This window comes from Notolepis coatsorum, assembly GCF_963971535.1.
Source record: "Notolepis coatsorum genome assembly, chromosome: 19".
NCBI classification, from domain to species: domain Eukaryota; kingdom Metazoa; phylum Chordata; class Actinopteri; order Aulopiformes; family Paralepididae; genus Notolepis; species Notolepis coatsorum.
Window position 1 is genome coordinate 81551190 of NC_140183.1, and position 12603 is coordinate 81563792.

At 44.0% G+C, this 12603-nt stretch overlaps 1 protein-coding gene across 3 annotated transcripts in view; it reads left to right on the plus strand.

The window, feature by feature from the left end:
* The first annotated feature begins 311 nt into the window (after positions 1-311).
* gba1 (glucosylceramidase beta 1) overlaps positions 312-12603 on the plus strand; it is a 32892-nt gene continuing 20600 nt past the window's right edge. For all 3 annotated transcript variants that reach the window (XM_084336534.1, XM_084336533.1, XM_084336535.1), the window contains exons 1-4: positions 312-437; positions 653-736; positions 948-1139; positions 2585-2734. In XM_084336534.1, coding sequence (XP_084192660.1) covers positions 658-736; positions 948-1139; positions 2585-2734 — 421 coding nt within the window. In that variant the 5' untranslated portion in view covers positions 312-437; positions 653-657. The remainder of the gene's footprint in view (positions 438-652; positions 737-947; positions 1140-2584; positions 2735-12603) is intronic.

Genomic DNA, 12603 nt, shown 5'->3' on the forward strand with positions numbered 1-12603 from the left:
TTGGAGGGGATGTTGTCATGGCCAGTGGCCTTGTTAGGTTGGAGGGCGCTCAGTTTTTTTCCTGCTGGATTGACAATTACTGATCACAATGCAGATTACATACAGGAAAAAGATAAATTAGGGACTGTTGTTACATATTAAAGCACATTCAAGATTCAAGTGCAGTGTATTTCAAAGAACGGGGTTATATTTTATGGACTATGGTACATGATGGCATCAGAAAATAAATCAAAGATGTTGGAATTAGCGCCATCTGGGGACAGAAGCGTTGCATTGCATGGTTGTCCACGTGACAGCCTTTAGGTCATAATACTACCGGGTTCCAACTCCAAAACATTGACTTGGGAAACGCGGACATGGCAGGTTAAAGAAATATTTGACTAAATATTTGAAATACTCTCCAGGACATGCCAGATATACTGATAGTGCCTCCAAAGGTAAGATTATTTATTCTGAAGGCAATTGAATGAATTGGCCCTGTAGTAGTCGAAAATGAAACGCGTGTGTCAGCTAAATGAATGGAACGTGTCTCCCTTATTGTTTCAAGCATTGTTTGCATTGGCTGTCATTGTTTACAAGCATTGTTTGCAAGTATGCATGTTCTATTTGAGCATACTATAATGTAATATGAGTTGATCTACTTTATTTGTAGATAAAATGGCATCGTCATTGATACCAGCTACCATTGTTGTGGCCCTTGTTCTGTTCACATTAGTAGTGTCCCACTCCACCACAGGTCAGTACTATCAAATCACCAAGCCTAGCTACAAACACCTTTTGCTATCCTCTTGCACCGTTTCATTAATATACAGCTAATGCTTCTTCCTGTGTTAACATTTAAATCTAAACATTGACACCCAATTTCTTCTTCACACTGTGTCACTTACTCAGAAGAAGGATAACATGCATCTATCTTGTTTGTGACTTGATGCAAATCCTCTTCCTAGGGATAAGTCCGTGTGTCCCCCGTGACTTTGGCCATGACTCAGTGGTGTGTGAGTGTAACTCAACATACTGTGACAGCGTTGGGTCAGTCACCTTGCCACCGCTGGGCCAGTTCTCCTCGTACCTGAGCAGCAAGGCTGGCAGTAGGCTGGAGAAGAACCTGGGCCAGGTCCACAAGAACAGCAGTGGAACAGGTGAGTGGCTGGTCCGTCGTCCAAGAGCAGTCATCTTGATAGAGGAATTACAGTGTTTCCCATACTTAGATTTATGCTACCACAATATCAGACTTCCCAAGGTGATACAGTAACACATTGACAGATTACCAGCTTACAGTACCACACAACTTGCTACTTGAATCTGCTGCTGTGAGGGGGGGGGGCTGGTATTTACACACTTCTTTCAGCTGCTCACTTAATAAGATGAGATAAGATATCCCTTTATTGATCCCCTTGGAGAAATTCAGGCATCATAGCAGCATCTACTTTTCTCCACACCGCATGTATATATTCTCTCCCGGCCGTATGTATATTTCTCTCCCACCCCCTCCAAATGTACAGTCTCCTCCCCACCGTATGTATATTTCTCTCCCACCCACACCCACCCCCTCCTAATGTACAGTCCCCTAACTCCCCTCCCCATCATATGTATATACTCTGTCAGGATCTATGGGTAACAGTACTGTATATTTGAATACCGTTTATGTCACAAATGTATCAGTATTAAATACCTGTATGTCCCTATGCCATAAATGTCATGTATGTTGTGTATGTCATAAATGTCAATATGAATTGAAAATGGGGGACCCTGATGTAAACAAGACAAACGTCTTTCTCTGGTCTGCATCCCCTTAACAATTGTGTGTATTGAGCCGTACTGTATTGTACCCATTCTGCAATCTGTTAAATAACGTTTTCATTCATTCATTCATTCACTCTCAAAGAACACCTACGGGAGACTGCAATTTTCGAAACTGGCCCCTGTAAATGTCCTAACCCAACCCCCTCCAATGTACAGTAAATGACCTAACGAACCCAAGAACACACAAGACCCTCTTCTTAGAACCAAGTATGGTTTCGTTGATATTCCAATGTACAGTTTTGCTTGTACAGTTGTATAGTTTCCCCCACCCCGCCTACCCAACCCCCACCCACCCAACCACCTCCAATGTACAGTCCCCCCCCCCACCCCACCTACCCAACCTCCTCCAATGTACAGTTTCTACATCAAATGTATATACTCTCTTTTTTAGACTCTTTTTGTATCACAAACAGTACTGTATTTGCAAATCTGGTATGTCATAAATGTATAGATGTAGCAGTGCTGTCTATCTATCTGTATGTCGTGTATGTCATATATGTTATGATGAATTGAAAATGGGGGACCCTGATGTAAACAAGACGAAAGTCTTTCTCTGGTCTGCATCCCCTTAACAATTGTGTGTATTGAGCTGTACTGTACTGTACCCATTCTGCAATCTGTTAATAAAGTTTTCAATCAATCAATCAATGGGGGGGGGGGGGGGGGTACAGGTATGGGCTTGGTAATAGTAGAAGACATAAATATAGGCAATACAATTAAAGGCCATACTTTTGTCATAGGTCCCATTTGACCTCCATCCCGTCCTCTCTGTGTTTCTCAGGAGGACTCAGGTTGACCATCGTTCCTTACCAGAAGTACCAGAAGATCAGGGGTTTTGGAGGAGCCATGACGGATGCAGCAGCCATTAATATTCTGTCCCTTTCTCCCCGCTCTCAAGACCAGCTGCTACGACAGTACTTTTCTCCTGAAGGTGTGTTACCTTTCCCCTGAAGGTGTGTTACTTTTCTCCTGAAGGTGTGTTACTTTTCCTCTGAAGGTATGTTACTTTTCCTCTAATGGTGTGTTGCCTTAACCCCTGAAGGTGTGTTACTTTTCTCTTGAAGGTGTGTTACTTTTCTCCTGAAGGTGTGTTACTTTTCTCTTGAAGGTGTGTTACTTTTCTCCTGAAGGTGTGTTACTTTTCTCCTGAAGGTGTGTTACTTCAGGAGTGTTACTTTTCTCCTGGATGTGTGTTACCTTTCTCCTGAAGGTGTTACTTTTCTCCTGAAGGTGTGTTACTTTTCCTCTGAAGGTGTGTTACTTTTCCCCTGAAGGTGTGTTACTTTTCCCCTGAAGGTGTGTTACTTTTCTCCTGAAGGTGTGTTACTTTTCCTCTGATGGTGTGTTACTTTTCTCCTGAAGGTGTGTTACTTTTCCCCTGAAGGTGTGTTACTTTTCTCCTGAAGGTGTGTTACTTTTCTCCTGAAGGTGTGTTACTTTTCCTCTGAAGGTGTGTTACTTTTCCCCTGAAGGTGTGTTACTTTTCCCCTGAAGGTGTGTTACTTTTCCCCTGAAGGTGTGTTACTTTTCTCCTGAAGGTGTGTTACTTTTCCTCTGATGGTGTGTTACTTTTCTCCTGAAGGTGTGTTACTTTTCCCCTGAAGGTGTGTTACTTTTCCTCTGATGGTGTGTTACTTTTCCTCTGATGGTGTGTTACTTTTCCTCTGATGGTGTGTTACTTTTCCTCTGATGGTGTGTTACTTTTCCTCTGATGGTGTGTTACTTTTCCTCTGATGGTGTGTTACTTTTCCTCTGATGGTGTGTTACTTAGTGGTAACACAGGAAAAACATCAGAATCATCAGCGTCTTATAGATGTAACCACTCTTGTTGATACTTTACTTAACGTTACTACATTTCTAATTTTACTTTTGATACCTATAGTATATATTTTCTTATTTTAGATTTGATACTTAAAGGGAAAACTACAACATTTTGGGAAATTAGTTTATTTACCATCTTCCCTGGAGTTAGACAAGAAGATGCATACCTTTTTTGTCTCTCTGCATGCATTAGGCTTAGGGAACGCCCGCACCGTTAGCGTAGCTTCATCACCTTTACCCTGAAGTTCCCTACAGTCTCCTACAGTCACGAAATACACTCCAAATACAACTCTAAAACGTTCCTGTAAACATGTTGTGACCTGTGTATTTACCACGTGGAGAAATAAAAAAAATTACGTTAGCAAATATACTCTGAACAATTTTTTGCCGAACCACTCCTCTCTGGGCTCAGTGATTTCACGTCACCAGTGCTACTTTTATTTTTTTTGAACAAGGTTTTTTTTATTTGAAAATTTTGTTTTAACAGACAAACAACAAAATAAAATAAGGCCCTCCCTCCCCCCACCCCTATACCAGACAAAATCATTCTACAATATCTTAGATCGTTTATTAATCATTGTTTTTCCTTTTTAGCTTTTAAATCACCAGACAGCAGTCACATATCTCTTGCATTCTGCAGATAGAGAAGAAGAAAAGTAAGAACATAATAGAAAAAAATAAATAATAACAAGCTGAGAGACCAGGGCCCCGTTCCCCGTACCTGGATAACTGAGTTAGCCGGATAACTTTCGGTTAAGTCTGACTTAAGCCGGACTTTCCGGTTCCCCGTACCTGGATTGTCCAAATCACCATGACAACAGATCCAAAAGTTTGAGCCTGGTCGAAAGCAGGGTTTAAGTTCAAGTTAGCCGGATGAAGCACAGCCACGCCCCCGCAAAGAAAGTGACAGCGCGTTTCCTGAAATTATTCCCACAGTCTAGGATCTGCTTTATACCATTCTGAATTACGTTTTTGTGCTCCATTCTTCCAGAGGGGGCTTTTGAAATGTAAAATAGACCCAAAATGCTGATACTAAATTCACTTTGTCCTAAATAATGCACGTTATATATACCGTGGCGCTCGCTCGGTGCGATGTACACATTATGTGGTTATTTTAACAACGCGCAGCATTGCAAATGTGAATCCCGCGGGGATATTTTTAATGATTGAAACCTATCGCTCGTTTGGCTCTGATTCCTTTCATATTCTCCGCTGTGGATGTTTAATGGAGCGCCTGGATTGTGTTTCATTCAAGCATAAAATTGAAGTGTCTATGCGTGGATTGTGGATCTTGTCTCGTTCATTAATGTATAAACAATGAATTTATCCCATCTGGCACAGTGGCGCAGCGGTAGTGCTCAATCCTGCCAACCCAGCGACCGGTGTTCGAAACCCCGTGTTTCCAATATAATTTTTTGGAATATAATATTAATGATTATACGCCAAAGTAGCCTAGTTTTAAGTTAAAATATTATAAATCTACATGCATTGAGGATGTCATTCTTTATATAGCTCTCAACGTGCACCAAATTGAATTATTCCTACATCGCAAAAAGAAGGGAAAGACTAGGTTTCGAACCCCGGTCGTCTGCGTGAAAGTCAAAAGAAGAACCCATTACACCACAGTGGAGATAAGTAAAAGATCGACCATACATCAATCAATGGGAAGAGAGCCGTATCGTTATTTTGTATAACAGTTTAACTAATTATTTTCGCTAGCAAGATCTCATTTGATTATTCAATCCAGCAGGCACGTTTAAAGAAATATAATCTGATTGATTGAGGTAATGAGGGACTTAAAATTAGCCTATAGATAACACATTTAACTTGTCGGCGAGGCGATTGAGCCGTACTGCAATATGTTAATAAAGTTTTAAATCAATTAATCAATCAATGCCGCTAGAGAATCAGGATCTCTGCTCTCGATACGTGCTGGCTTTTCAACTGGAGCGGCCGCGCGCACTTATCCTGGGTCTCAAGTCTGGCTTGAGTTAACGAGACTGAATCCACCTTCGAGGAACAGGAAAATCCCGGCTTCAAACATCGGGTTAACTGAATCTGGATAATGACATCTTGATCGACTTAGTTGAACCAGGTACGGGGAACGGGGCCCAGGAAGGCCAGTCAGATCGCCTCTGTCACATTATCCGCTTCCATACCCTCAAAGAAAGTTGGGAAAGGATCCCAAATATTGTGGAATTTTTCGGTACAACCTCTGATAGTATACCTGATCTTCTCCAGTTTAATATGATACATGACTTCTCTCATCCAGTGGCCGTAGACAGTTGAACCTGGGTCCTTCCATTTGAACAGTATCAGCCTTCTGGCCAAAAGTGAACAGAAGGCCAGCATTCTAGATTCCCACCATCTAAAGTGGATGTCCGCTGGGGCCACTCCGAATAATGCAATATATGGTGATGGTTCCACTTCCTTTCCAAATATCTTAGAGAAGGTGTCAAAGATGGTCTGCCAGTAGGTGTGCAACTTTGGGCACATCCAGAACATGTGGAGCAGAGTGGCTGGAGCCTGTCTGCAGCGGTCGCATAGAGCAGGGGTTCCCAACCTTTTTTCCCCCAGGGACCCCCAAACATCTCTGATGAAATTCCTAGACCCCCCTCCTAATAAAATACCATAAAATACTTTTTTTTGTCATTTTAATAACAAACTGCTTATACACAGGCATATGCATCATAATTAGACCCACTATGCTTCTTTGACTTGTGCCTTCAATCAACAAATCTCATCTTGCACCATATGTATTTCAAAATGTTGGCCAATATTCAAATCCTGTATTCATCCTCTCAAATCAGGCCCTAATGATGAACGGTTTGCATTTATGTTCAATGAAGTAAGAATCCACTGCAGTAAAAATATCCTCACCTCGAGTGGTGGTAGTAAGGTTGACTGACATGAGAATGTCCTGCTTCAGATCCTCATTTTCGATATATTGCACATAAACGATGAGCACAGCCTCGTCTGCGACAGTTGTAGTTTCATCAAGTTGTATGGCAAATGGACCCTTTCTAAGCTTTTCTGACAGCTGCTGCTCGCAATCACTTGACATCTTATCAATTCGGTCTTTCACTACATTGTTCGAGAGTGGTACTGATTTTAGTTTATCCGCCACCTGTGGGCCGCACAGTTTCTTTTTTTAAAACTTTGACCAGTCAGCTGGTTCTTTTTAGCGTTTATCGCTTTTTCATCGCATTCATACTTGGTCAAGTTCGACCGACAGAAGCAGGCTGAAAGGGTTCAGATGGGGGGGAAGACACTCTGGGAAAGGCACGGCTGCCGTCCGGGATTCGAACGCGCTCAGCCCCAGATCCGTGACGAGCACGGTTGTCCACGGCAATAGCACTCGCGGTACGTGGTGAGCTACTGGAGCTCCCCTGGGCCGCACAGTTTCTAAACCATTTTGATGCAGGCTGGTTTGATGAGCTGCTCGCCAATATTGTGCGGTTTCTTTGCTTTTGCAATTAAAAGCGAACACTCGAAGGAGGCTTCGGTAGCCGTCTGTAAATCACTGCCACACCTGCTCCACGCTACTCTAACATCAACAGGCTTGTTCGCCTTGAGAGACTGTTCTTTCCTCCGAAAAAAGTCCAGATCCTTCCCAACGGTTTCTGGGTGCTTAGACGCCTGATGTCTCTTCAGCTTGCTGGGCTTCAGGCTCGAGTTTGCCAACTTTTCTCCACAAATCACACACTCAGGTCGTTTGTCTGGTCCCTCAGTGAAGCCCATGGTGATGTAATTTTCGCGATTGCTGTAGGTCCTAACTTTTTTTGCAGATGAGCTGCCGTCATCTCCTTTTCGTTTGTCACACATTTTCGCCTCTGGCGGCTGACTGCAGACGAGCCGAGAAAGTTAACTAGCGTGCTAGGCTAGCTACGGAAAGTGATACAGTCAACTGATTCGCGTTTTAGCGGCTACCCGGTAGCCTACTGTTAACGTTCAAAAATCATGTCTAGATGTTTATTTATTTATCTTTATTTTTTATTGTAGTGGAGAGACTATTCATGCTTCTGATGATAAAAACATGCTAATTAAATATTTCTCAAAGAATTTTTTTTTAATTTCTTTAAAAAAAAACTGTAAAAAAAAAGAAAAAAAAGACCTCAAATCATCTGTGGTCTGGCGGACCCCCTGGCGGACCCCCAGGGGGTCCGCGGACCCCAGGTTGGGAATCACTGGCATAGAGGGTCTATGTCGGGATATATCTTAGAGAGCCTGTCTTTAGACCAATGCAGTCGGTGTACAATTTTAAATTGGATAACCGCATGTTTAAGGCAAATGGAAGAGGAGAAAATCCCCTGTATTATCTTGTCCCATGTGACCTCTGTGATTGGTTCACCTAAGTCAGTCTAAAGGTGTCGAGTTGCTTCTATTAAGTAGTTCATAAATTCTGCTTATAGCCTGTTTCTGGATCAGTTTACAGTTCAAGATTGAGTCTAAAAGGGAGGCAGGAGGACACACTGGGTAGCAGTCCGAGTTCGAAGTTTCGAAGCTCCGGAGTTGCAAGTATCTATAGAAGTGTGACCTAGGGATCTTGTATTTCTGTACTAGCTGTTCAAAGGAGGCAAAGTTGCCGTCTATATAGAGGTCAGACAGCGTAATCACTCCACTCCCAACCTAACCGTCAAAGGCCTTATCCATCGTTGATGGGACAAACATGTGATTTCTTGTGATCGGAGCAACCATTGATGGTTCCCTGAGGGAGAAGGTTCTTCTAAATTGGTTCCACACCTTTTTTTTTTTTGATCAACTTTTTCTCCCATTTTCTATATTTTCTCCCATCCCAATTTCATATCATCCAATTCAACCCTCCCCTGTCACGGACGCTGTTTCTTGCCTCCCACAAGCCGGCTGCAATGTGGACTAAGTCATACATAGCACAAGTCCCCTCCGGTACTTGAGGTAACAGCAGTCGCATCTTTTCACCTGCGCAGCTCGATCTCTCAGTGGCGAGGAGTAACGCGTGGGAGGCTCACGCTGCCCCCGACACTTCCTGATTCTACTGCGCAGGCGCACCAACCGACCTGTAGGAGTCGCTGTCCACAACGCCCGATCCCCACCCATCAGTTTCCCACCCCCTAATACGGCCAATGTGTATTAGTACGGACGACCAGCTAAACTGAAAGCAAATGTGGAGCGCTGGGCTCGAACTGACGAGCCCAGCGTCTCCAGCATTTCGTGGCAAGCGCCTTGCCCACTACGCCACGTAGCCGCCCCTTGGTTCCACACTTTTATCGAGTGGATGACAACTGGGTTCGAGGTAAAGCTAGATATGGGCTGTGTGAACGGGAGCTTAGCACATAACAAGGCAGATAGGGAGGTGGATTTAACCGACGCCCCCTCCAGTACTGTCCACCAGGGGGCTGTGTCCTCCCACTTTACCCAGTATAATAACGATTTTATGTTTGCTGCCCAGTAGTAGTAAATAAAGTTTGGAAGCGCCATCCCACCCATTACGCGGGGTCTCTGCAGCATAGATCTTTTGATCCGGGGTGGTTTTTTGTTCCAGATCTTGGAGAAGAATGTCTTGGTCAGAAAGACTGGAAGACTCTGAAATACATATAGAAATTTCGGCAATACATTCATCTTTATTGTGTTGATTCTCCCACCCAGGGATAGCGACAGGGGGTCCCAACGTTCAATATCTCTCGCCAGGTCAGACAGTAAAGGTTGATAGTTAGCCATATATAGGTCCTTATGTTCATGTGTGATCCATATCCCGAGGTACTTGACCTTTTTAGGGCTAAACGGGAATGTGCTCAGAGGTATCCGATCCGCCGAGGTGCCGACGGGCATCAGTTCGCTTTTTTGAATGTTGATTTTGTATCCGGATATTTTGCCGAAGTCTGCAAGTAGGGTCATCAACCGAGGAAGACTCGTTTGGGGTTGTGATATATACAACAACATGTCGTCCGCTTAGAGCGAGACTTTATGCTCCGAGTCCGCGCGCATGATCCCCTTGATATTGGTGCTCTGCCTCAGAGCCAGCGCAAGGGACTCCATTGCGATCGCGAAAAGGAGTGGAGATAAAGGACATCCCTGTCTCGTACCCCTATGGAGTTCAAAGTAGGTGGATAGATTGTTGTTGGTGCGAACGGCAGCCATCTGAGACGTATATAGAATTTTAATCCAAGCTATGAGTTTAGGGCCAAACCCAAACCTCTCCAGAGCGTGAAAAAGATAGTCCCACTCCACCCGATCAAACGCTTTTTCCGCATCAAGGGAGAGGACCACCTCAGGTGTTCCGGGTGGAGAGGGGCTATACAGGATATTTAGGAGGCATCTGATATTAAAGAGAGTACAGATTCTTGATGAAGCCTGTTTGGTCCGGCGAGATAATTGAGGGGAGAACCCCCTCCAGACGACGCGCCAGAACCTTAGCGAGAACCTTGACATTAGAGCTGCCGCGGTATTGATGTTTTCCTTACCGCACAAATTTGCTAAATATTTCCTACCGCTGCGGTTATTACCGCACACACACACACACACACAAAAAAGATTGAATGCATTTTTTTTTGTAGTCTACTCTTTATAGCATATAGCCTGCCTCTAGTCTAAATGTCTATCTTTAGAGGGTGACTTTGCAGCATGAATATTGTTTGGGATTCGGCAAGCATGCATTCGTTATTAAAAGTGAAACACGGATTCGAAGTCTCCCCTCTGTGTCGCGGGCAGGGGTGGTAGCGGCGCGCCCGCCGGTTACCCCCCCGACCCTTTCTTCTTCTTATTATTATTATAACGTTACTACTTATGATTACAAAGGCATTCGTTATAACATCAGCGTATTTACCGGACCATAGCAAGGCAAGCATTACTCGATTCATATCTCAGTTCCTTTCTTTGCTCAGAGCGTGCAGAGTTGTACCCATTCTGCGGTCTGTTAATAAAGTTTTCAATCAGACAAGTGTATAGAACGAAGGGCTTTTATTATAACATTTCGTTGCAGTAAAATCATTATGCCTCGTTCCCTGAGGAGCGATGGTAATCCACTCCGGTCTCCGGTGGGAGCTAACGTATTAGCCGTGTTGTGACTGTGAGCTCTGATCAATGGCTGACATTCAGGGAGTAAAAGCACTGCAAGACGCTCCAACGTGTGACGCGTATCTCTTCTGACCAATCAGTGGTCTGCAGTGTTTCATGTGACTTTTCTGGTACCCAATAGGGTCGCTTGGAACCTCGACAGAGAAGTAGGGTATATCTGCAGAGCCGCAAGCCCAACGAGAGCAGGGTACTTTATTATTATTATAAAAAACAGCGGTGATGCGGTATTCAGCCCAACTCTGCGGTGGGCATGATGTAACAGCGGTACCGCGGTAATACCGATACCGCGGCAGCTCTACTTGACATCGGCGTTAAGGAGGGAAATTGGACGGAACGAGCCGCTTTCCAGTGGGTTCTTGTCTTTCTTAAGGATTAAGGAGATAACCGCTTGGCGCATGGTCGGAGGAAGAGAATTTGTTGAGAATGATTAATCAAATACGGCTAGCAGCAGCGGGGACAGCTGGGTTGAGAATTCTTTGTAGAAGTCTGTAGGGTAGCCGTCTGGCCCCGGGGACTTGCCACTCTGCATAGATCTAATCGCTGACGTAATCTCCTCAACCGTAAGTTCCTCCTCCAGATCTGCGGCCCTCTCTGGGTCGACTGTCGGGACGCGGAGGGTCCTATAGAAATCGTCTAGCGTGGAGGGCCCCGCTTGCGAGTCCGAGGTGTATAACGATTGGTAGAAAGTTTTAAAGCTTTTATTAATTTTAAGGTTGTCAGTGGCTTTTGAGCCCCGCTCATTGTTGATAGTGGGGATGGACTGGTTGGCAGTTCTTTGTCGCAGCTGATGGGCAAGTATCCGTCCGGCCTTCTCCCCATGTTCATAGTACCCCTGTCGCGTTTTAGTAATGAGGTACTCAGCCTGTCGCGTTGACAGGAGGTCAAACTCAGTTCGCAGCGATATACGTTTTTTCAACGTGTCTGTTGATGGCGAGTCTATGTAGTCTATCTAGCTCCAAAATCTCGTCCGTCAGTTGCTTAAGGCGTGCCGTGTTTATCTTCTTTTGGTTGGCGCAATATGAAATCACCTGTCCCCTTAAGTACGCCTTCAGTGATTCCCAAATGGTTAAAGAAGACATTCCCGGTATCTATGGAATGGCCACCGTCTCTATCACACTCTCATATGCGCATGTTTAGCCGCATACACGTATCTAGGATACACATATTCGTATGTGTACATAATAGATTTACACACACTCATATGCACAAGGCTGAGATATACATGCCAGGGGCACACATACATGCACATACTCATTTATAGGAAATAGGCATACACACACGTACATATACACATAGTTGAAGCATAGGCTCTCACTTACACATATGGGGGATATACACATACATAGGGGACACACACATACGTAGCTGAGACGCACATACATATACATACCTGAGATACACACTCGCATAGGGGGCAGAGGCACACATGGATACGAGACACACACAAGAGGTAGGAGTACAGTCACACACCAGAAAGATGCACACACACACACGCACGTATGAGGCATGCACACATACTTACGTGATACACGTACCCACGTACATCTGAGACACGCATGCATGCATGCTCTCATGCACACCTACATATATCTGAGACGCATTCTCTCACATGCAATATGGAGAAGGATGGCATCCCGATAGAAGATGCAGCACATACCTGCTCGCAGGTAGATCGGTCTACATGTAAAGTATGTGCATCAGGGATATATATGCACAATGTATAGTATTTTTTTTCGTAAGTCTTTTTTTTATTTCCATGTCAGTTTTTAATGTATTTGTATGAGTCTTTTACATGTTTTGTATGTGCTTACAAAAAAATAAAAAGGCAAATCTTGGACGTTGCATATTGTGATGTGGAAAGATATGTGTTGAATATTGGAGAGATTTGTGCAAAAAATATATAAAAAAAAAAAAATAAGACATTCC